The sequence below is a fragment of the Cryptomeria japonica genome, chromosome 5 (genome assembly GCF_030272615.1).
Source record: "Cryptomeria japonica chromosome 5, Sugi_1.0, whole genome shotgun sequence".
Lineage (NCBI taxonomy): Eukaryota > Viridiplantae > Streptophyta > Pinopsida > Cupressales > Cupressaceae > Cryptomeria > Cryptomeria japonica.
Window position 1 is genome coordinate 756,280,273 of NC_081409.1, and position 26,882 is coordinate 756,307,154.

The 26,882-nt window shown below is 38.4% G+C and overlaps 1 protein-coding gene across 1 annotated transcript in view; it reads right to left on the minus strand.

Annotated features, from left to right (window-relative positions):
• Window positions 1-253: 253 nt before the first annotated feature.
• The window catches only part of LOC131036540 (single-stranded DNA-binding protein WHY1, chloroplastic), a 91,772-nt gene continuing 65,143 nt past the window's right edge, over window positions 254-26,882 (minus strand). The window contains exons 7-8 of the mRNA XM_057968432.2: window positions 820-908; window positions 254-681 (exon numbers count right to left, since the gene is read on the minus strand). Coding sequence (XP_057824415.1) covers window positions 622-681; window positions 820-908 — 149 coding nt within the window. The 3' untranslated portion in view covers window positions 254-621. The remainder of the gene's footprint in view (window positions 682-819; window positions 909-26,882) is intronic.

Sequence of the window (26,882 nt, forward strand, 5' to 3'; positions counted from 1 at the left end):
TAAAGTAATATCCAGAGATAGTGAAGTGCATATAATCCATGCTTTGAGAAGGCTCATACACAAGTATTTCTGCATTTGTGAAGTGTATATCTCAAACAAATGCAGCTCAGTTTTCTTATAACTAGATACTGTTGAAATAGTAATCTATATAGACATTGCCCTAAACCATTTAACATCATATAAATCAATATTTTAATCTACTAACCTAGTTATACAAAATTTGAGCCGTGCGTGTTTGATAAATACACGAGTATAAATGAATGGCACGCCCCTTGAGCATGGAGTGGAGTGGAGAGTTTCTATATATATATATACCTTCATATGCCTTCAAAACACAAATCAACATACAGCACATCTACCACTACTGTATGATTACCTAATTTACCTTCATAGGCTAAAATTGGTCCTTTAACTCGTAATTTGCTCATATACATCAATGCTCAGTTAAATTATGCTTCTCGTATTAAACATTGCCTTAAAACGCTTACAAAACACTTGCTTACAAATATTTGAATTTGGCCTAGAAGGCTGCACAGTAGCTATCTACTCGCTTCTACCTATCCTAGATCAGAACTCACTACCATCTCAGATTTATGCAGAAAGACCACAAGTAATGCATGCCTATTTCCCAGTGTTCGAGTTTACAACTGCATGCCAGCCCATAATATAGGGCAATATAAACTGAAAATGCAGAGCACAATTGTTAGAACCAGACTCACTCAGTTTCTTGCAAGATTGAGACTGTAATTGACCACCTTCAAAAAATTTACACTGGTCTGAAGAAGAGAGACTAGGTTTCAAGAAGCAACAAAACCATACATTGAAAGACAACCGCATCACTGTAAATTCAGCTTTTGTAATGGGTACAACGAAGTTCTCCTCAATTTGTTCGATCTTGTTTGACACCTCTGCAAAATAGATACACATATTTAGCATCAACATATACGTAACCTTTTTCCATAGATATATGGAATTGAACAACAACACTCAATTGACACCTCATGCTAACAGATGCTAGAGGTCGCCCAGATTGATAGAATAACTCATTCTTGTGCAAACATAGAGCTGTGTGTCCAGAGCTTGAGCTATTAGCAGTTTGATGTAAGAACATCATTGAAACATTTGGATAACTATCACGGATGGTCATACTAACATAAATTTATTGTTATCCCAGAATCCATATCATTTAATACATGTTGATACTTATGGTTTTTATAAATAGAATAGCGCATTAAGGCATATTTGCTGGACTTTTGTTTAGCATTGGCATTAATGAGTACTCTTCTTGCCTCAAGCATCCACGTTAGATTTATTCTTAGATATTTTTACTATTCTTAATGTTCCTTTTATATTTTCTGTCCTTTGGGCAAAATATTTAATGGATCTCTCCCTCCAAAGTGCAATGGCACTCAAGAATGCCAGGAAATTTGTCCCCAAGTATAGAAAAAGGTAATGAAAACTCACCTGCTGCTGATAAGTTTATTAATTATGAAAACTATCAACACTTCCGGAATCAAAATAATGCATATGCTTAATTAGGTATTTTTTAGTTCCATTCCCTCAAAATCCATCACAAGCACTTGGATCAGAGCCTATAAGATTGTCCATGGTTGGCATCACCAATATCAGAAATCTTGTTTGTGTCTACCTTCTGTCTTCAAGAAAGTTACCAGTGGTGATGGAGCCCCAAACCAAGATAATTGGATGTGAAGGAACCCCAAAGTCAATGTTATTCTAAAACATCACACATTTCTTTCCAGGCCTTTGAAATCTGATCTCTCAAAATAATAGCAGTTTTCTTTTTGGGCAGACGCTATAGGTGGATATATGGTGAGCTCACTCCCTCATATAATCAGCATTTGCCACTTATAGGGTGCAATGAATCATTCTCCCAATAACTTGTTTTTGGTGCCATAGTCTAGATGAAAAATTCAAGCCCTCACATCAAGTGCAATAAGCTTCCTATGTCCCTCAACATAGTTCAAAGACAAAAAATGACTTAGGATGGCTGCAATGTGGTATCCGACAAGGATGCTTCGTATTCCACCAAGCACTCCCCCTTGTACCCAGCCATGAGCTAATTTCTATCCTTGCAACTTAACCCTTGTCACGCTGGCAAACTCAGTATTTAATAGGAGCAAGAAGATGGTCAATGTCAAGCCCAAAACCTCATTGGATCCTATTCACAGCTGCCTACTCCTAAAGGGCAGCCAAACATGCAGCAACAGATCCAAAAATAATCCTGTTTGTACTTTGTGGCAAGATAGCACTTCCTGTTGCAAGTCCCAAAACATGTCTTAAATTGCATCAGAACCTCAATGTGTTTCTATATGAGGATTTCCCTCACAAAGCTGTGCAATTTCAAAAAACACAGCACCTCAGTTCAAGACCATATGCAAAAGTAATGGCTTCTGAAAGATTGTAGGGCAAAGATTTCCAACAAAGGAAATTTAAATAGCAGCAGTGGCAGTTTTGAAACTGTCAGAGTAGTTTTACAGCCTTGATACTGCCATGGTTTCAAAACTGCGTCTCTGCTACACTGGCAGGTTTGCCCAAGCTCAAAAAAGAGCCTCAGCTTGTTCCAATTTTTCATTCTCTTCAATTCTCCAATCCTTTTGGCTTTCAGGGGTTTTCTAAGGCTTTGACACTATTTCTATGAATTATAAGGTTGATTGTGCATGAAAGGAGTGAATTGAGTCTTTTTAACTCAAGAATTGGAAGCTGTTTGTGAAAGTTTTTGTGCTCATATTCATAACCATTACATCATAGGGCTGTGAAAGTGTAACAGAGAATTGTAGTTGTGTTTGGGAGAGCATTTCAGTGTTGATCAGTGTTCTTAAGCAAGTCTATTGACTGATGATTGATAGTAAATCGCCATTTGGAGTTCTAGAGATGTGTGACTCACATTTAGTTGGGATTTTTATCTACAAGGTGTTTCACTGTCATCACATTAATTCCTTTATGTCTCCACTTATGATGTTCTATCTCTCTAGTTTTTCTTTCTTATTCCATCTAATCTTATGCAATTTTTCAGTCAATTGTTTTCTGTCAGATCCTAACTCTTTCCAGATTTCATAATTTGGTAGTTTACATATCAATGACTAAGTCTCCTATGTTATGAAAAATTGAAGTGCAGAATCATGTAGAGAAAACAATAAACAATGAATACACAAATTTATGTGGGAAACCTAGTAAAATTATACCAGGAAAAAACCATGGGCAAAGATATTTCATATTATATTTCTCAAGAATTTTCACAGTTATAACAATCTTCAAAAAAGATCCAAGAAACATGACTTTGCATAGCATATGACATCTGAGTTGCAGTCATTTTCAAACAAAACTTTCTAAAAACAAAAACTATGACTCGTGCAACTACATGTCAAACACAAGTCAATATTGCTATAAATAGTAAGTCCCAAAAAAATTGAGACACCTGAGGCACTACTATGGTACTGTTGTGACCATTTCACACATCGCCCCATCACAAATGGGGACCCCCTCCTTTGCGTCCTGTTTCTAGGTTTTAGGTTAGATTGGCAGTAGCAGTCCTTTAGATGGAATAAGGTTGAGTTGATTTTATCCTCAACATTTTGGAGTGAATGATTCATGATGATCATTCCATTTGATCCTCATCTTTTACTTGCTTAATCAGAGATGAAGTGCTAAATTTGCCTAAGGCAAATTGATTTAGAGAGATAAATGCTTGAGGAAGGACAGGCTAGAGTCCGAGTAATCATGAAAAGGATTAAGGCAAAATGATTTGAGTTAACAAAATTGACATCTTAAGGTCACTTACTGTTGCCTCCCAAATCAGCAGACTTCCCGATGCCTCCAAAATCTGCGAATTTCCTTTAGTCTCTCAAAACCCGACCTTACCTTGGGAATTTCCTTTGTTTGAAGATGATCACAACCTTGCTAGAATGTTGCTAAGAAGCTATCAAAAGTCTGATCCATGGCAAGTCAACGGAGCGAATGAAGTAGCAAGTCAATCAACAAATGATGAATCACTTCCAACACACTTGCTAAAGAGCGAACTTCCTTTGATTTTCCAAAAGAACAACATTCACCTTGCCACTGCCAATGCCCTTGCAAATGTGCGAACTTCCAGTACCCATCTCAAGGTGCAAACTTCACCTTGCCACTTCCAGTGCTCACCCAAGAGCACGATCTTTAACCAACCACTTCCATTGCACATGCGAAAGCGCGATTTTCACCCACAGAAAAGGAAGAAACATATAAGTCTTAGCGCCACAATATGAGAAGGGGCCCCACAAGGTAAAGAGACATTTTAAGTTCAAATTTGAATTGATGAAGGCAAGTCGGCATTCATCCTTTGAAAATCGAGATTGCAAAGCATTAAATGAAAGGCACAAGTCGGCCTTGTGATGAAGAAGCACACCCCCTCAACAACTATAAATGCAATGTTGATCAATTCATTTGATCAACATACAATTGATAAAGCAAATGATCTCAATCATGAGCAGCGATTCTGATCAGGCCGGACAGCAATTCCATTCAAAGCAAGATATTGTCAAGATCATCATCGCTAAGGCAGCAAATTCACTCTCAATTGATAGTGATTTTGTTCAAGCATAAGGCGAATTCGACATTAAGAGCGGAGATTTGACAGTGTTAATTCATTCAAGGCACAAAGCGAATTTGTTGTTACAGACCATCAAATCAGCGAATTCCACCTTCAGCTCCAGCATTTGACATCATTAACACAGCAAAGGTGCTTCAATACAAAGACAATTTTGCCAAATCAAAGGCTAATTTAAAGCAATCAGTCAGTTTAGGACATATTTTCAGATCTGAAACAAGTGGTTTTAATCGTTTTTTCATTAAAAATCAGACTTTAACGTGCTAATATGGCTCCACGGTTAGGTTTGTGATGAAATTTTGGGCATAGAGATTATTTCATATCATGCTTTAGAGCTCTTGGATTAATTATTTGGCAGATTTTAATGCAAAATTCATAAGAATTAGATGATTATGTTCAAGTTGGATCAGTTTTTACAAGCTAGGGTTTTAATATACACACCTAGAGTTTTAGCAGCATTGAAAGGTTTTTAGTGAATGATCAGCTTTAGAGCAGCAATTGCTAACTTAGGTGATTGATTTCAGCTTGTAGGCATTAATATCATATTATAAAACTAACTTAGACAACTCTTGCAGGTAGAGCATGGCAACCTTGAAGACCGGAACATGTACACAACAAGCCCTCATCAAGGAAGACTCAAAGGGAGAGGCACTGGAATATAAGATTACATCATTTTGGAGCAATGTAGGAGACACCAATCTCGAGCAAATTAATATGAAGATGTTCCAAGGTCCCTTGTATACCACCACGCCTTCTGAATTTTCAAAGATGATGATCGAGAGCAGGATAGTGAAAGCAATAGGCTTCCCTCTGACTATACAATGCAATGAGTTGATCGTTGAATGTGCCAAACACTATGATTCTAACACAATAACAATAGTAGCACTTGATGGCATAGCACTTGATGGCAAAGCACTTGTTTACCTATCTGAGATGGCTATCAGTGAAGCTTTCCACATACCTGAACCCACTTGAACCCAACAGCTTGATTTACAAAAGCAAAGGAGCACAAGAATTCTATGAAGATGACCCCAAAAAATGCCTTAGCATAGTTAACAAGTATTGGTTATTGAAGAGCAGGCCCGGCATATCCAAGCTGTTGGGTATGGTTGTCGTTGCACCTAAAGGTCGACCCAGCAATGCCCGCTACAACCACCAGACACATAGAATCCACGGGAGGTGATTAAGCCACGTCGCAAACCCATCGCTTGTCCTGCACAAAGACCAAGGGCGCACACCTTGCAACAATCCCCCCCTCAGCGCAAGCGGGGTTTGAACCCGCGACCAATCTTTGATACCATTTGTTGGGTATGGTTGTCATTGCACCAAAAGGTCAACCCATCAATGCTCGCTACAACCACCAAACACATAGAATCCACGGGAGGAGGTTAAGCCATGTTGCAAACCCACCGCTTGTGTTGCACAGAGACCAAGAGCGCACACCTTGCAACACAAGCTACCCACCAAGATTCACAGGATTGATTTTAAGGAAGAATTCAATGATTTGATCACTTTGCTCAACCGAATTATGGGATCCCCTCAAGCATCCCAGTTCAAGAATTGGATGTTCTATTTTATGGAAGTAATATCAACTAGAAAAGAGAAGATCAACTAGGCAAGAATCACAAGCAACAACCTTGACATACAACTCAAGAGGCTCACACGCACTAGAACATTCTACATGAGTTCATATATCATATATTCACATACTAGAGCTCGTGAATACACAAGATTGATGTATAGAGGTCCAGATGGAATGGGAGCTAGAGAGTTAGAGCATGCGAGTCATACACACAATTGCACTATTAAAGCAGAGCACATTACAAGATGGTGAACAATGCCTTCACCATGCACATAACAAGAACCTTGCAAGGTGGCATTCATCATAGGCTATCCCCACAAGAAAAGGAGTTGATAAAGAAGTTTGGTGCTTAATATATCCAATTTCCCAAATTCACCTACATTAGAATTCAAGGATGCTTTTGTCCACCCTACATGCTAACACGATATCCTACTAACAAGATACTATTGCTTGATTTGGCGAGGCAATTAATGACATATAACAAAGTGTAGAAGAATAGACACAAGACAAGAATCACTTTCCCATCTCAGTTGAGTAAACATTAGAATTGTATCCATCCTTACAAGCAACAAAGAAAGTTGAAGAAGAATTTGAAATCTTACCTTCTTATCCCATACTTCTCCAACGATAGCTTTGATCCTTACGACAACATTAGGAGAGCTAATGGACGAAAGCACAAACAAAAGCTACAATTGGAAGATCATTTTATGAATGTTCAAGATGATTTCAAGATAAGAAGAAGAATGTGCTCAAGATTACTGATTGATATTGTTAGGACATGCAAGCTCTTCGACATTCTAGATCAAGCACTAGATAGTGGAAAACACATTTAGCCGATATATGAGCAAGAGAAAGAAAAAAAGGTGGGAGTCAATTGGATGGACGTGGTGTTGTGACCATTTCACACGTCGCCCCATCAAAATGGGGACCCCTCTTTTTGGGGGGGTCTTGCTTTCTCTTTGCTTAGCTTTTCTCTACTTGTTTGGTGTTTTGAGTGAGTTAGTGTGGCCTAGGTCAAGTAAGTTAGGGCTTCCTTCGTAAAGCTTGCCTAGGGTTCCTTTTAGGGCCAAGTCTAACCTAAGCTTGGGGAAGTCATTATTCTCTGCCTTAAACCCTGATGTAATTTTAGCAAGACCTTGCCTTAGAAAGTTAAAGAATGTATGTTTTGTAGAAGAAATCTTGAGGGGTTTAAGTCTAGATGAGTCAGGGTTGTGAGTTGTTAGGCCAAAGTCTTGTCTTTTGTTAAGTCTGAATTGGTGTGATGAAGCAACTAATCGAAGTGTGGGCACAAACGACAAAGGCTAGCGAGGGCAAGTTTGGAGGGAAGTAATTATGAGAAATGGACTTGAAAATTTGAGAGAGTTAAGGATTTGAGCTTAAAGAAGAATTTCGCTCCTGACCCTTCCAAAGGGTCCAGAGCAAATTCTCCTAAGAGCCTCTCTTGGTCCTAACTGGGGTTATAACCCTTGCTTCTAGGCTTCAATTGAATGAAGAATGATCTATTCATGCCTTCGGAAGTGAGTTGCAAGCAAGTGTGATAAGGAAAAGTGAAGAATTTGTGCAAAGAAGCAAATTTCGCTCTTGACCCTTCCAAAAGGCCCAGAGCAAAATTCTTTCTAAGCTCCTGACCCTTCCAAAGGGTCTAGAGCGAAATTCTTTCTAAGCTCCTGACCCTTCCAAAGGGTCCAGAGCGAAATTCCTAGAAAGACTTATTTCCTCACCAAGAGCATTGAGTAGACATCACTTTAACAGCAAGTTGGCTTGAGTATGATAAGATAAGGGTGGAAAGGACAAGTCCTAAGCAAGTTGAGTGTGGATAGAGTCTAGAAATGCAAATTTCGCTCCTGACCCTTCCAAAGGGTCTAGAGCAAAATTCCTAGAAAGACTCTATTTTGCCTAATGCACTAAAAGAACCTTGTTTTAAGCTAAATTGATGGCAAATTGACTTGATCATGATAGAAGGAGGTTTGATAAGTCAAGTTCAAGGCATAATGATGATGAATGGAAGATGAATGGTGTCAAAAGGAAAATTTCGCTCCTGACCCTTCCAAAGGGTCCAGAGCGAAATTTCCTAAACCTCTATTTTGCTCCTTGTTTGAGACCAAAATCTTTGTTCCTACAGCGTAGTTGAAGAAAGATTGATGTATGCTTGCCTTAAGAAGTGAATTGAAGTGAAGGCAACGATGGATTTGAGGCTAAAAGACAAAAATCGCTCCTGACCCTTCCAAAGGGTCCAGAGCGAATTTTCACAGGATCCTCCCTTTTGCTTCAAATTTGGACTATTTTTATGCCTTGGAGCCTTAGATAGGACGTTATCATGCCTTGGAAGCGATTGAAGGCTATGAAAGTGAAGGATTTGGGTCTAACAGAGCAAATTCGCTCTTGACCCTTCCAAAGGGTCTAGAGCGAAATCCCCAGGATAGCCTAATTTCTTGCCAAAAACGTTGAATGGACATCACTTTGAAGGTAGATGGGCTTGATAGAGATGGAGGGATGACCAAGAAGCCAAGCCCAAGAGCAAAGTTGAAAAAAATAATGAAAGGTTGAGTGCAAATAACTATTTCGCTCCTGATCCTCCCAAAGGGTCCAGAGCGAAATTTCCCCAATAGGACCTGTCCTTCCAAGGATACACAAGCAAATTTGCTCGTAGTTGCTTTTGAACACCAAAAATTGCATAAGGAAACCTCCAAGATGCCTTCCTAGCAAGTATCAAGGATAGAACAACACGGATGAAGGTGATGTAAAGTGTTTGATGCTTGTCCAAACCTCATACCCCTAGTTCGCTCTTGTCCCTTTCAAAGGTTCAAGAGCAAATTTCTTCAAAACACTTTATTCCTCACTCAAATCACTAATCAAACCTTATTTTAGCAATTAAGGAGGCAAGTTCGCCTAAATTAAACACTCCTAAATTCAAAACTTAAAATATTCATCCTTTGGCGCCAAAGCATTTTTTTTAAATTTTTAATACAAAGTCAGCCAGCTCAAGGTGTAATAAAAAAAAAAATTATATATAGCAAAGTCGGCCTTTTTAGAGGAAGGGTGAGCCTATAAAGGAGAGTGGATCCTAAAAGCATTAATCATTCAATCAAATGATTTCTTCCTTAGAGGGAATTTGAGGAGCAGATTTGAAGAAGCGAATTCCAGCAATTAGGAAGCAAATTTCAGGTTTGAATCTTCAAAGGGCGAAATCAAAAGGGAGAGCGAACAGCAGTAGCTGAACTCATCAAGACAAATTTCAAAGCCAGATTTTATTGAGTGGATTGGTGATTGAGAAGGCAAAAGACATATCATATAAAGGAAGGTCCAGGCCGATTCAACACTTTTAATCTCAGGCCTGATCCTCTCAAGGACAAACTAGAAGATCAGCAATCCTCCGAGGGTGAATTTGATTTACTTAAGGTGCAGACCTGAAGCTTTTAGCAGAGCGAACTTCTTTGAACAGCATTTAGGAAGGAGGTAAATTCAATAGCAAGACATTATTTACCCCTTTTTTCAGGTTCATTCCTTTCAAAGCTCAAAGATCAAGATTGAGGTATGTTCAATGTCTAAATTTGAATGAAGATCTGATTTAGTAAAGATGGGTATTCTTATTTAGATTGATTCATTTGTAATTTCAATTTGTAAATTTCAATGCTTATTCATTTATGTTCAATTTGAAGTTCAATTGTTCTTTTTAAGGTCTTGAATCGCCTATCTTTGTGACTATACCTAAAACCTAACTTAAACCCTTTCATAGGTAACAAACGGTGGCCCCCAAGGCGAGTGGATCCTCTACCCAGCAAGCCCTCATTAAAGAAGATCAAAGGAGTGACGACTTGGAGACGAGGATCACGTCCAAGTGGAGCAATATTGGAGACACCAACTTAGGAAACTTCAATGTGAAGAAGTTTCAAGAAGCACCCTACATCGGCAAGCCATTACCCATAGCCAAGAAGATAATTGAGAGCGGAATCATCAAGGCGGTAGGTTTCCCTCCCGCAGTCAGATTCATGAGTTGATGATCGAATGTGCCAGGCACTATGATTCGCATTCAAGGACAATTGTGGCCAAGGATGGAACTATCCTCGCCTATCTCTCAAAAGGAGCTATAAGTGAAGCTTTTCATCTTCCAGAACAGAGAGATATGATTTACAAGAGCCAAAAGGAGCCAAGTCTATATACGAAGATGATCCTGATACCTGTCTAAATTTTATCAATAAGAATTGGTTGCTCAAGAGTAGGCCTCGCCTGAATAAGATACCCAATACCCCTCACAGAACTGATTTCCAAGAAGAATTTAGAGACTTGATAACCATGCTTAATCGAATTGTAGGTGCCTCTCAAGCCTTCTTTTTCAACAAGTGGATGTTCTTCTTTATACAAGTGATCGTTCAAAGGAAAGGGATGTTCAATTGGGCTAGGATTATCAGTAACAATCTAGATGTGCAGTGAGGAAGTTAGTCCCTACTAAGTCACTCCACATGAGCTCATATGTTATATATTCTCTAGCCAGATGTTTTGAGTATGCGAGACTACCACACAGAGGAGTTGTTGGGAGAGGGCCCGGAGAGATAAGAGTGTGATTCTTATGCCTAGTTGCATCATCCGCCTTAGAATTACTACAAGCTAGTCAACGATACTTTCACAATGCATATCACCAGGACACTACAACGAGGAATTCCCCAACGATTGTCTCCAGAAGCACAAAAGCTAGTGAAGAAACATGGTGCGTGGTTCATTCAATTTCCTAAATTCACCTACATCAAAATCCATGGATGTCCTTCACCTCCTTATATGTTGCCAAGGTATCCTACGGATAGAGTAGTAATACTTGAAGTGACTAGACAGTTGGCAACTTGTGCTAAGGCATCAAGAGATAAGCATGCGAATGGTATCCCTATACCTATTTCACTAGGAAATTCAATTGAAGTGTGTCCTAATTCTCAAGCAGCTGAAGATGCAAAAAACGAGCTATCTCTCTACTCATTCACATGTTTTGCCTCGAGAGATAATTTTGATCCTAGTGGTCATATGGAAGAAACAGTGGGGAAGAAACACAAGCATGTGTCCCAAGTAGAGGATTTTTGGATAAATGCTCAAGATGATTTGGAAATAAAGAAGAGGATGCACTCTCGATTGCCCTTGGATCTTATCAAGAGATGCAAAGTTTATAGAGTAGCAAATCAAGCACAAGACAGTGGCAGATATCTTCAATCTTCCTATGAGAAAGAAGACAAAGAAGTAAAGATTGATTGGGATGAACAAGAGGTCGCGGACTTGAGAGCATTGATGGATCCAGTCTGAGTTGTACTCTCAGATGGGTGGATGTCCAGCATCAAAAGTTGAAGGAACAAAACATAGCTATGACATTCAACTTGAAACAAGAACGGAAGGAGAGGCGAGTGTGAGTGCAAGCAAGAACACTTCTCATTCTAAGGGGTCGAAGAGGAAGGAGGGACCTGAAAAGAGAGAATCATCCAAGAAGAAACAAAGAGCAAATCCTGATCATCCCTCGAGTGCTTCTTCTAGACATGAAAAGGAGATAAGTCAAGGGGAGGATCAAAGAGAGAAGGTGTATGAGATAGATGAGTCCATGGAGTCCACCGTACAAAATGACAAACAAGACAAAGGAAGGACACCTCAACACTCATCAAGTCAGTCTCTTCCTCTCTAAGTTGGTGCTAATGAGCAACAAGGAGAAAGAAATGATGATGAAGCGACATCTCCTTTTAGGGGCAAACACCCATTGCTTGAGGAAGTGCAAGTAAGAGAGGGAAACTCTTCCATTCCTAATTGGCTTAGAGAAAGACTTACAAGGGTAGTTGTGGTTGAAGATGAGGAGCAAGTATTTGATTTGGAAAGTCATACAACCACTTATGAGTACTTATGACCGGGAACCTATTGTGGCAGCCCACTTCTAGGCAAGTCTCAAGAGGGGATTGAAAAGAAGAAAGCTACAAAGATATTTAAAATGATCAAAGCTGCTACAGGCTACAGAAAGATACAGATAGCTACACCAGCGGTCGACAAGTATGATGATGAGATCATGGCAGAAGAATATGATTTGGATACATTTGATCTTGGTCCACTTACCTTCGAGCAAGCTATGGAAGATGTGACTAATTCAGTGAGGGCAGTCAATGATAAGCTAAAAGATGAGATAGAAAAGAATAAAAGGTTGCAAAGGGAGATTAATGCTTGCAAGAATTATTTTAGCTAACTAAATGAGCCATTAGGGCAACAGGATCCAATAGTCCCATCCTTGCAAGAACTCCCTCTTGAGTCGATAAATCAAGCAGAAAAGATGAAGAACTAAACCCGACTCATGGATATATGGATTGATAGATCCTACATGGTAGCCAAGGAATTTATAGGAAGAATGATGAAAACAGTCCACAGGGCCATCCAAGTCCTTGAGATCATTCATAATCTAGTGGTAACTAAAGATGCAATCACTCACACTAGAGACATTACCATCCCAATACTGCAAGTGGTAAGGAAGACATCAAGACAGGTTTTAGCACAAGAAAGGATAATTGATGGTGGAACCCATAATCTCCTACAATGGTCAACTTTGCTCCAAATGAAGGAGGTTCTATTCAAGGACATCAATAGTAGGTGCAGCCAAGTTGAAGACACTATCCATCCTATTCAGGATAAGGTGTTTGATGTACTATGTGCAATCCTCGATAGAAGGATAGAGATTGAAACAGATGTGGATATCCAAGAATTGGAGGACAGGATCAAGGTCATCTTTTGTAGAGAAGATAGCATAATCATAGAAGAGCAGCGAGATCAAATGTATACTACTATGTTCCTGATTGAGAAAACAAAAGAGCTGGAGCACGGATGGCAGATGACTCTTCTTGCCGCCTTTGATGAGGTCCTTCACTTGGAAGAGCGAATGAAGAACCTACCTAAGATTCCCATTGTAGAGATTGAAGGGATTACATCCAAATTCATTGAATATGCCAGAAAGGAACAAGGAAAAGGGAACAAAATTCTAGATGAAAAGTTGTTATGAAATGATGTGGCAATTCAATCCCTATTGGAGGATCGTTATTCGTGCCGATTTCTATTGGCTATGTTATGATAATGCTTATCTAATTACAATTATTTTTTGTAACAAACCCTAATTAGGGTTTAGGTGTCAAAATCTCAACCCTTGATCTTCTTTAAATCTAGGCCATTCATTGTATTTGAGAATGCTCTATAAGCTCTCACTTATTTCATTTTGTAAGGTTAAGAAGAATAAGTTTATTAGCAGCAGAGAAGAAGAGTAGTTATTCATAGAGAATACAAATTTGGTGAAGAGAGAAAGTTGAACAATTGTTGTTATATTTTGCTATAAGATTAATGAAACATTGAAGTTATGGTGTTTTATTGCAATCTTTGTGGCTTCTTACATGGTTGTTTATCTTCTTGAATCACTCTTATTGAAGATAGTATTTAGATGTTAGAGTTAGATTGAGTGATAAATGTTGTGCTTAATCTTTTAGTGAAGCTCATAGTCCAAACCACTAGCCTCTTACTTATTGTAAGTGCACCTTGTGTGGTCAACTAGAGATATTGAAATTGTTTAGGGTTCAATCATTACTTGAATATTGATATGTATCCTATTGATAGTATCTATGTTCATGAATGATTTGAAAATCTTTAAATTCCCTTAGAAGATTGCATTGATCCTAGTAGAGTTGTTGTTCTATGGCAATACCAAGATTGGTAGAGTTTCACTAAGATTGCCCTCCATTTAGTCATTCATAGGCTTAGTTTAGCATAGTCCTCTCTAATCCCTTATCTTTTGTCCTTTTTTGAAACATTGACTAGTATTAGGAATCTAGTTCCTCATTGGTTAAGTAGTTGCAAGAACTAGCTTTCATAGAAAGTACATAAGGTCCCTTGATGAAACAGCAAACACAACGAACAATGGTGCTTATCCACACGTAGAGAACCTACATATTAGAACCTTGGAGTTGCCTTGATTGATCCTTAGGCGAAATCCTTAGCATTCGGGGAAGCTTTGTTCAAGAGAGGATAAGGTACCTTTGGGTATTTTATTGTGTTTGATCGTGTATAAAAGACACATCAACAAGTGGAGATCACAAATTTGAAAGATTTGATGAAGTCAATCTTAGCATATACAAAACAATGGATAGACATCCAGATCTAGAAGTTGAAGAACTAGAATACATAGTTGACTTTCGAATTGATGGGAGAGACAGAATCCTCCGATGAAGACACAGAAAGTGCAAGTGTGATTGGAAGTGCCACCCAGTCAGCTCACTCCAAAGGATCAAAGAGAAAAGAAAGTCACAAGGAAGAGCCTTCAAACAAGAAGCATAAATCATATTTAGGCCACCCTTCCACCAATACTTCCTTTGTACACATAGTGGAGATGAATCAAGTAGCCAATCGAGAAAGACACGCACCCAGAGAAAGCATTGATCACAAAGTGAATGAATCCATTGAGTCTACAATCTAGAACAGCAGATGTGAAAAGATAGACAAGGGTAAACAACCACTAGGTCAAGACAATTCAGTTCCACATGAGCAAACCAATGACAAAGAAGGTAAAGATGTGTATGTGGATATTGAAAATGAAGATGAAGAAGTCACCTCTCCACCTCGAGAAGATCAGCAGGTCAATGAGGTGCAAGTAGGAGAAGAGAAATCTGCTATCCTAGCATGGCTTAGGGAGAGCTTGGCAAAAGAAATAATAATAGTAGAGAAAGATCCTATTGATTTAGATAGCTTCCTCAATAGAATTCAAGAGACTGTTGAAAAGAAGAAAGCAACTAAGATGTCAAAGATGACAATAGACGATACAGGATCTCAAGTGATACAGATTGCCACTCCAAGAGTAGATAATCCCAAAGGCAAGATCACAGTGGAAGAGTATGATTTGGAGACTATTGACTTAGGTCCTCCCGCCATTGAACAAGCAATGAAAGACTTGAATGACATAGTAAAGATAGTCCATGACATGTTGAAACTAGAAGTAGAAAAGAACAAAAAATTTGAAAGAGAAGTGAGTGCATTAAGAAGTAACTTCCAACAGTTCAAGCAGCCGTTAAGGCAACATGATCCTTTAGCTACGCCACCACCATTGCTTCCTCCAAACCCAGTTGACAATTTGAAGAAGATGAGAACTTCAGCACAACTAATGGAGACTTGGATAAATAAGACTTTCAAGAAGGCGAATGTATTTGTGAAGGAATTAGTGAGGATATTTAATTAAGTCATAAGTGTTCTTGAAAGAACTCAAATTCTCATGGTAACCTATGATACTTTCGTTTTCACCAGAGACTACACCATGCTAACATTGCAAGCAATGAAGAATCTACCTAAGAAAAATTTGGTGAACGGAGAAGTGTTAGATGATGAACAATCACCCGAATTCCAACAGTTCTGTAACTTGTTCCAAATGAGGAAGGTCATTTTCAAAGATAACAACAGTGGATGCACCCAAGTCGACAAAGCAATAAACTTGATACATTACAAGATTGTAGAGGTTAGCTGAGATCATACTTGAGAAAAAGATGAATGAAGGAATCCACATAGATGTCGATCAGCTAGCTGAAAGAGTGAAGATCATGTTCTTTGGAACAGACGGATCACCTTCTAAGAGACAGTTGGATGACATACACGCATTCATGGTAATTGCAAGAAAGACTAAAGATTATGAACCAGGATGGGAGAAAACCATTGCCTCTGCCTTAGAAGAAGTCAACTTCCTGGAAGAACAATTGAAGAACTTGCTTGCAACTCCGATAACTAAGATTGAATTCATAATGTCCAGATTCATTGAATTTGCAACAAAAGAAAAGGATAAGGGAAGCAAGCTTCTAGAAAATAGTTTGTTATGATCCCATGAGGCATCATTTTTTTCTTATTGGAGGATTTTTCCTCAATGTTTGTGCCCAATGGATGTCACATTCACATTGGCTAATATTAAATAATTTGAAAATGGATTAGCTTTTGATGTAACAAACCCTTATTAGGGTTTAGGTGGCAAGATCTTGGCCCTTGATTTAGATTTAATATTGGCCATTCATTTGTATTGGGAGCACTATATAAGCTCCACTCATTTCATTTGTAAAGGATCGATTAGAAGAGTTTGCAGGTCTTGACGTTTGTTTGCAGGTCTTAACTTCAAATAATTTATGATTAATCAAGTAATAAATGTTATATATTAATTATTATGTGTAAAATAATAATAAATGATAAATAATAAAATCATTTTTATACAATCTAGTAAATAATGAATATTATATATTAATCATAAATTGCTTGATAAATAATAATCATTCTTATACATCAAGTGGATAATAAATAATAGATCATTAATCATAAAATATGGGTAATAGAGGATAAATAATTATTATTATTATAAATCATGATTCTCTTAATTAAGCATACCCAATAATAAAATGGAAAAGATTAAAATATTTAAATGATAAAGACATTAAATGTATTGGGAGCACAGATCGATGAGAATGAATGGTACACTTAGCACTCATTGCATCTAGGTGATGCTCACAGAGGTGAAGCATTGGGCCTTCCCGGGAGGTCACCCATCCCAATACTACTCCAACTCGAGCGCGCTTAACCATGGAGTTTCCTCCAAGGTTAAGCCCACTCAGCTTGTAACCCCATTTGCAAAACCTTCAGCAAGTGTTGTACCTTATGAACCATTCGAGCCCCTTTTAGCTCATCAAGTGAGTAGGCGATATTTTCCACAGCAAGACAAATTGTGATATTGTTATACTACTGTCATGGTATATTTATTGCTGCTGTTATAATGCTGTCATGTTATTCCCCTATATAGAGATTTTGAAGTGGCTGAAGCCTAGAGGAATCTTGTCAGGAGTGAGTTCATTGAATTTGTGCACTCAAATGGTCAAAGTATTGAGGTCGTTCATGATAGGTTTAAGAAGGATGCTCATAGTTGGTGGTACTTCCATGGCCATTTCTTCCAACACCTGCAACCCCTCACAATCAAAGTTTTATCACAATTAAGTTCAATAAATTTTTCTGTTTTAGTCTTTAAAGTTTCAATTTTCAACTTTCAATTTCATTTATTGTTTTTTTATTTTTTTTAAATTTTATTTTTAAAATGTATAACTTTAAATGTTTACTTTGTCTTTGTAATGTCCCCACTTTGAAATAGAATTTAATGGTAAATATTAATGATAAAATTAAAATTTAAAAGAATAAAAAATATAAATAAAATTAAAATATAAAAGAATATAATTAAATAAAATTAAAAACTTAATTAAGTTAATGAATGGACAAAAACCATAAAATGATAAGTTGTGACTCTCCCAAATATGAGGTATAAAAGGGAGAAGAGAGCCTCATTTAAAAGGGGATAATTTGGGGGAATCAGAAGTGCAGAACTGACTTAAATAAGACGTGCAGATCTGATTGTGAAGGTTGTGACCCTTTCAAAGGGCAAAAATAATGAAGAGTTGCACTCTTTCAAAGAGTGTCTCTTGCCAAAGGGCATACATGATGAAGAGGTGTGACCTCTCCCTCACACTAAGAGATATAAAGGAAAGGAATCAAAGCATCCAGTAAAATCACCATCGATCAGTTCAGATCAGAACTATTATTAAATTATAGGGAGTAACATCTTTGTTCTTGGTGGTATGCATAGGAATGTGCTTAATATGTATATTTAATACGAAACCTTATAATGTTCATATCGTGTTCATATTGGCATATCCCTCCCTCCTAGAGTTGTTTTGAATATATTCATGTTTTATTATGAGCAACCGATAACGATTGCACTTCAGGGTATCGCTGCCTTAAGTAAGAACAATCAGATTGAAGAATGAATAGTTAAATTAGTGATAGGATCCTTACACAAACAACCAATAATGATTGACACGACTAAGCAATAACAATAGAGGAGATATCAAGGCTGCCAGCAGGGATGGGAAACAGGAGCAAGCAGTGACAGGTACATATATGAATGACTTTTGATTTAATGTTAGAATATAACAGGCAGTATTTTATATATATTAAAATCCTATGTGTATATCATTGAATATAAACTGTTGTGCATGATCGTAATTAAAGTGGTGACATTAATATGATAATGATTAATACTGATACAAAGTAGTGCTAAAAGAAAGCATTGATGACAATCTAATACAAGGCACTAATGTAATATAATGTAATGGAATTGTGACAACTATGTCAAGTATATTTGATTATCATAATAAATTGAATTGAATAACAAATATAACTTCATTAGAATATCACAAATGGTTCATTGTATATGAAGGACTCTCTCTTAAGTACGCCACTCCATTGTGGATGCCTAAACCCTGCCACATGGGGCCAAGAGGGGTATAGCATCTACTCTTTGTCTCAAGAGAGGAGATGGTTGTGATGAGGGGGAACGCCGATAGGACACCTCATTGGGCAAGCCACTCCATGATGGATGCTTAACACCTACCACATGGAGCCAAGAGGGATGTAGCATCTGCTCTTGGGCCTAGGATGGAGGATTTCTTGGACACCCTATCCAACTAGCCTACCCTAGTGCACTAAGAAATTGGATAATAAAGAATGGCAACTAACCTACAATCTGATTTTATCTAACAAATATAATACTAATGGTAATTAATACATTAAAAGTTTATATCACTCAATCCAATTCATTAGCATATGTTTCAATTTATAAGTATTACTTCATTTATGTTCTCTAATTTTGTGTTGCAGAAAAACAGTATACAAAGGTACTCCCATAAACTTAATTACCTATTTTAGATTTGGGCAAATTTAGGATAATTTAAAGTATAACTAATTAGGGGACGTTACAGTGTTCATAGGTTGCTAGTTCATCTTCATCTAAGAGGAATTGGAACACATTTTCTTTCAACCACTCAATAAAGCACAATAAAGTGCATTCAAAAAGAGTAGACAACTTAGCATGAGTGCATTCCAACTTGCGTCTCCTTTCATACAAACAACATGACTACAAGGAGACACAAAGTTGTGACAGTCAGAGCATACTAATCTGGATGCTTCCACTTCCCAGCATATTGCACTTGAGCGGTCCAAAAGCCAGCACACTTTTAGTGCAAGTGGAATTGGCAATGGCACTGGCACTGCTTCTTGTTCATCTAATGTTCCTACATCAATATTGATGATTTAGAAAATCCATTTGACGATTCAAAGTTTAAAATTCAAAACTAACTGTTGAACTTAATATTGTTATTTTAATATTGAACTTGAAGTTTGAATAATGAATACTCATCAAGCGGCCTGTTAATGGGCTTTTGAGGGTTAATCCTCACAGGAAGGGCGACAAATGTCAAGAGTGGGTTCTGCCTGATAAGGGATGGATCAAGGTCAATTTTGATGGGGCTTCTAGGGGGAATCCCAGGACCTCCGAGGTAGGGGTCATTGCTCGTGATGAGTGTGGAAGTGTTCTAGCTTTTGGAGCTAAGAGGTTGGTGGACAGTACGAACAATGAAGCCGAATGTCAAGCGGCTTTAGAAGCCATTCTTTTGGCAAAGAAATTGGAAGTGAAGAAACTCCATCTTAAGGGGGATTCCCACATTGTCCTGAATGGGATTGCCAAGGGTTGGATGGAGGCCTGGCAACTAGACAAACATATCAAAAGGATGAATCTCCTTCTGGGCGGGTTCGATGATTTTAAGGTTTCACATGTCCTCAGGGAAGCAAACGTTGAGGCAGACAAGCTCTCGAATGTCGGAGCTAATGGTTCTTTGGATAGCAACTTTAATTTATTTGAGGATTTATGGAATGTGTGTCCTCTTGAATTTGGTTGATTGTGTTTAAGAAGCGAAAAGCGAACGCGAGTTGTGGTTTTGATTTTGGTGGGATTTGTTCTCAATCCTGGAGTAGAGGGAAGTGATGTTTCATGTGGCTCGTGCCATTCGTTCTGGTTGCAAGTTGTAAGGGTGGCGTAGGAGTGATGATGCTAGCATTGGGCGGGCTAATCAGATGATGATGCTTGGTTTGAGGTGTTACGTGTGGAGTAATTATTTCTTGATGTGGCACTGGCTATTTTAGGGCCTTGTCTCTTGGCTTTCTGGCACTTTCCAGTGGTTGGTTTGGGTTTTGTTTGTGAGTGCAGGTTGCGGACGACGGAGTGGGGAAGGATGGAAGCCAATTTCTCCCTGTCAACAGACGGAGAAATGCCTGCATTCAGTGGTTCAATTTCGTGCAATCGTCTGATGAATGTTTTCAGGGTTGATGGGGAAGTGTTTTGGAGGGTTGTGCGCTTGATGGTGGGGGAAGAGTTTCTAGTTTCCGACTGCCGACTGCGCACAAATCTAGACATCTCGTCATTATTTGTGGCATTCGCCCTGATGGTGGGTGGTTCGACTGAGGAGGTGTTGCGGGTGACGACCTTGGTGCTCAGACCTAAATGGTCGGGAGGGTTGGAGGACGTGGTGGCTTGTGCTGAGATTGGCAAAGGTCTGAGAATGGTGGAAGGACCATGGCAGCGGATGGGCGTGGAAATGGGCGATGTTCAGCCGTTGGTGGTTTGGTCAGCTTCCCGATCTGTAGATGCTCAGATGGAGAATGCAAGAAAGGGGTGGAGGGATGTTGTGAAGTTTGTGCGGGAGCTCGGACCAGCGGAAAGAGCTAAAGTGCGTGGTAAACAGACCCCAATTAAGTCAGAGGCTCCATTGGATGTTGATGGGCGGCCGTTGGTCCGTCATCAAATCCCTCAGAAGCGAGCAAAGGTGGTGGAGCGCAGTTTGCTTCGAGATGGCAAGTTGGGAACCATGCTAGGTGGCGGGCGGGAGACTCATGTGGCAGGTCCCAATCAGAGCATTCCTAATTTCTCAAGGGAAGAAGCCCTTGGTTGGTTTCGATAGGCTAGCTTCATGGGGGTGGTGGGTTGTGGGTGGGGAAGTAATTTTGTATGGTTTGGTTTTTGAGATGGTAGGCCATGTAGGTCCGGTATCTTTCTCGGGTTTGTACGGGCGAGACCCCATGTAGTGGTTTGCTGATGAACAGCTTTAAAGCATGTAATCTTTCCTTTTTAAGAAATATAAATCTATCTTGGTTATCGATGAAAAAAAATGAATACTCATCAAGCATGTTTTAAATGACATTCAACTTTCAAGTTTATAGTATTAAAAATTTGATCCGAATCCATGAACCAAGATCCATACCAAAACCAGCACCTTGTAACAAAAGAATGTGTTTACCTACAAGAAACACATACACGAGCAATAGTATTGACTAGATAGAGATGAATAGGTCATTGAATTCCATTTTGTTGTGTAATGACAATCAAGATATTGAACAACAGAGCACTGAGAAACAATTCTTCAAGTTTAACCCTTATTTCTAGGTTTATGCCCAGTAGTTACAGATCTGATTTTAGCATAAATCAGTCATTCTCGTTGTGACGTTTTCACACATCACCCCATTGCAAATGGGACCCCCTCTTTTTGCTTGTTAGGATAGGTGTTTTGCTTAGTTTGCATAACTTGGCAATAGTTTTGTCTCCTAGCTCTTAAGGTGATGTCTTGTTAGTTCGGAAAGAACAGTTGATCAATCCTTGAAGTGAATAAGAGTGGGAAGCCTTGTCCTTGGAGTTGGACAAATTGAATCAAGAAATTCACTAAGTCTTAGGTCAGGAATGGGTAAGTTGAGTCAAAAATTCCAAGCTCAAGATCGGAACTGAATGTGCAATCCACCATCTAGACTAGGAAAATTCCTTGTTTTGAGATTAGAAATGTGCAATTATTCCAAGGAATGAAAATGGAAGTTCATCCTTAAAGGGTGAGTAAATTTAGGGATTCCTAGGTTGAGATGTGGAGTAAGGAAATTTTCCAAGAATTGAATCTCAAAGACAAATCCATGTTTGAAGTATGGAAATCTGGAATTGGAATATGAAAATCCTTGTCAAGACAACGTTTGAAGATGAGAAATGGGGTAAGATCATGAAAATTCAATTGATAATGCATGGAATTTAAAAAAAAGTTATCAAGGAAAGTTGTTAAGAAAATGAAGAAATTTCCAAGGTTTGAGAGAAGAATGAAAGATGAAAGTGGAATTTTATCCATGATAAGGAAATGAAATTTGAAAATGACAAAGTGTGGATTAGAAGGGGCAGAATGATGGAAAATTCCAAGTTTGAGATAAGGAATTCCAAAATCTGTGACCAAAGAAAAACCACAACCAAGGGAAATCCGTGACCAAAGCAAAATCCATGACCAAGGGAAATCCACAACAAAGCAAAATCTGCAACAAAGGAAAATCCACAATCAAGGAGAATCCACGAAAAAGTGAAGGGATGAAATTTTTTCCTTGCAATAGCAAAAACCATGAAACTTTTTGAAAACTAATTTTTTCCATGTCACTGAAAAATCAACAAAATAATTTTGGCATGTGAAATTTTCCATGGAGTCTCATAATCCACGACTTTCTAGAGGGTTTAAAAAAATTTCCTTGTACCTTCAAAATCCACAATTTTTCCTCCAAGAGATGCATTTTCCAAGCCTTGCTAAAATCCACGAAAAAAAATGAGGAAGACCAAATTTTTCCATGCACTTAAGAAATCCATGAAATTTAGAAAAAACTCAAATTTTTCCTTGGAAGAGGAAAATCCACAACTTTTGTGGAGGAGAATCTTTCCATGAGCCACTAAAATCCATGATATTTTTTAAGGCTTGGATTTTTTTTCCATAACTCTCTAAAATCCCCAAAAATTCCAAGGACATTTGCAAATTGAGTGGTGGGTTGGCTAGGAGAAATCTAGAACAAAACATGTGTGATTGAAGTTCAAACAAGGCATGTTGAAAGAGGGAATACTTGGCGTGATCTCCTTTAAGGCTTGTGGTTTCAAGTTTAAAACAAAGTGAAATTAAATTAAAAACAACCAAGTACCGGCCTCCTTGAGATGAGTTTAACTCCATATAAACGCAAGTTGATGATTATTCATTTTTCATTTATTCAAACTTCATTCAATTAATTTTAAGGAACAGAGCAGACCTAGGTGTGTCTTTTCGATTCTTACGCCGACTTGATTGCTTTAAATAAAATTAATACCATTTCCCAAGCGGACCAACTTGGTTGCATTTTAACATTTTTCATTTTAAATTTGAACTCTTTGGCACCAATAATACTCATTTATACCGCTGCTTGGTGTGATCATTGATCGGAATTCAAACATTTTGATGAGCAAAGGAAGGCAGGTTGGGGTTAAAGGAAGTGATGTTGGGCTTTTCAATGAGCAAATGAAGTGGGATAAACTCGCCATCTCCAGTTTGCTCTCATCAACTTCTTCATTAATTCGTCTCTTTTCACCAGTTCATGCCATGTCAATGAGCAAAGGCGAGGTAGTATTTAAGGTGAAGTGTAAGAAATGCTTAAGGTTTCTTCCTCCATTTGCCTAAGCTTATCAATTCTCCTTCAAAGAACGCCTTGCATATACATCAATTCATGAAGAGCAAAGACATTTCAGACCTCTTAGAAGTCAAAGGAAGTAATATCGCTCCTCTCAAGTAGCAAAGGAAGTGAGGTCGCTCCTTTAAGAGGGCAAAGGAAGTTAGGCTGCTCTTCCAAGGGGGCAAAGAAAGGCAGGTCACTCCTCTAAGAGGGCAAAGGAAATTAGGCCACTCCTCCAAGAGGGCAAAGGAAGGCCAGTCGTTCCTCTAACAGCGCAAAGGACGTTAGGTCGCTCCTCCAAGAGGGCAAAGGAAATTTTCCTATACTTAATCAAATTTTGCCCATGCGACTTACTTCTCCATAAAATGCAATCAAACCTCTTGGGTGGCAAAGGAAATCTCTCTATACTTGGTGAAATTTCATCCAAGGGATTCAACTTTCAAACCTCTTCGCTTACTTACTTGACACCTTTCACTCAATCTTTTGCAACCATAGGCTTTGATCAATCGGATTGATGAGCACACATTAACCTCATTCACTCAAATTTGCAAGAGATGAAATGCTATATGACTCTAAAGCTCGAAGCAAAGAGGGGGTCCCCATTTTGATGGGGTGATGTTGTGAAATGGTCACAACATCTAGCAACTCCACTGAAGAAATGTTCCTGAACATTTCAAGAATAAAACCCAATCCACACCTTAGAATCTTTGGAGAATTCTCCCTAATGAATCAAAAGGTTAGAAAATATACATAAACAAGAGGAAAATCTTGAATTGTATCGAGGTACTTAGTCCTTGATTATCCACGTGTGTGCAATTGCATTTATTTCCTCTCAACAAGACAATTATGATATCCAAGTTCCATCGTGATTAGCTACGTGGTTTATCTAAACTTCATAATCATCCTGGATAGAGCCTCGTTGCCAGTCAGAAGTCTATAGCCTCAACGAAGTTATTGTTGCAATCTCACGAATATTGCTCCATTGCCAATTGGGCGTCCATAGCCCCGATGGAGTTACTCACATGTTCCCAATGCCAAACACTTTGATATTTCATTTTCATTCATTTTTCCTTTTCTTCTCATTTTTCTTTTTCGATATTGCTTTCTTTTCTTTTCATATTCCGTCAATTCCTTTGGCTCGTAAGCAACAAAGCTTACTTGGGTTTGATGATTACAGTGGCGCTAAAGCAAGACTTTGGATTTTTCACTAATCACGACTTCACTTGGAAACCATAATGACTCAGAGTTTATTAGTGTGTGAAGATATAATAGCCAAAAGATGTCAGTATCAAGGCACAATAAGTGATTTTCTCCAGGTTGTTTACAAATCCTAAACAAGTGATAACACTAGGAAAGAACTACCTTGGATTCAAGAGGCCTTCATGAATACTTATTCAAGAAAGGGACTGAACAAGACAAGTAGAGTATCAAAGTGTGTCACAACACAATCACCCTCCTCTGCAATGGATCCCCCTCAAAGGCAAACTAAAGCAAACCAACTAAGCTAAGGCACAACAAAGACTAACTAAACTAAAGAGACAAACCGGACCGAAAGCAAACTAGGCAAAAGCAAACCAAACAGAGAGAAACCTAATCTAACTATATACAAGGTACACCTTTGGGGACTTATGGTTGGAAGTAGTGCTTAAAGAATTGTGCATTGACGAGCAATGGAATATCCTCCCATGTCAATGTCTTTAGCTTGAAGGCATTTTCTCCTAAGGTCTCCAAGATTTGGTGAGGACCCTTCCAAAGTTTATCGAATTTGTCGTGTTCACCTCTTTTCTCATGGGCTTTATCCCAATATAACACAAGGTCAGAGATTCTAAAGGCTTTAACTCCTGCTTGCCTATCGAACCATCTCTTCACCACTCCTTGATGTTTGGCGAAACTCTCTAAGGCCATATCTCTCTTTTCCTCCAAGTTCATGAGTTGTGTTAGACAAGCTTGAATCCTATCCTCGCTCTCCATGTAATCCTGAATAAATTGCAATGTTGGGATTCTTAATTACACTGGAAAGACAAGATCTTGTCCATAGACCAAGTAGGGAGAAGTCCCTAATGAACTCTTGGTTCTAGTTCAGTCTACACAAAGAGCAAATCTCAACTGTGTGCCAATCTTTTAGGTTTCTTTCTAACAGTTTCTTAATCACACTCAACAAGTTTTTGTTCGTAGATTCTGCTAAGCCATTACCCTATGGGTAGTAATTTAATGAGAATGTAATGTCCACTTTCCTTTTTAGACAAAATAATTAATTAATTTTTAAGTTGTCGAACAAAATTATATTAAATGACAACTTTAATTAATTATTTTAAGTGACTAAAAGGGAGTTGGGTCTCATTTGTAACGACACAGAAAATTGAAGATTTTATTTTCTCTGCAAAGATTTTCGGAGTTTGTCCTAAGAGCCAAACCCTGGCCGGCGGGACGGAAACCCCAATGGTGCATTGGAGCTGAGGACGGAAACTCTTTGCTTCACAGAGCAACTCCATTCAGGGATTGATAGAGAGCTGAAGGTTGAAGCGAGGACGGAAACCCTCATTCTTGGTGCGTATTTGTAATTTTCAGGTTTGCCAGTTTGAGATTACTGAAACGTGCATGAAACTGTTAGTATCAAGTTTTAAGAAGAAACCAAGGATTATTGCAGAATATTTTACTTGAGCATAAAGATTATAGTTTGATCAAAGTTTTGTTTTGAGGATAGTTGGGTGGAAAAATTCCAAGGTTATAAGCAATAATTTCAACTTTATTTGGTGATTGGCCATCTTTATTTTGTGTGGAGTCATATCTGTTGAGCTACGATATCGAAGGAAGTTTTAAAAAACAAAGAGGTCGAGGATTTTTCATTCTGGCACTAAAGACAAAAGATCTTAATCTGAGCGGATTTGCATTGAGACTGAGGTGGCATTTTAAGAAAGGGATTATAGTGTGGTTTCGGAACACTTGGAATTCTTTATGTTATCCTTGCTAGCGTGAATCTTCTTGCAGATTGGGCACTTACCTCAGATAGAAACAAACTAGGTGTCGTGGAATATGAAAGAGAAAAAAAGTCAGGTTTCGTGGCATAGTTTAAAAATATATTTGAACAGCCAGCTTGGGAATTGAGACAAAACAAATTAAATAGTATTATCTGAAATCTGTTGTCAATCCATCAAAGGTTGCCATAAAAAGTTTGGAAAATTTGGCTTTCATTTGGTGTAAGAGTCTTCCAAACCTTCTTGTTGAAGATTTTTATTTGTGTTCTTGGGCCTTTCCAATAAACATAGTAGCTGCCAGCTGTCATGGAACTTCAACGGAAAAGAAATTCAAATTGTGGACTTAAGCCTG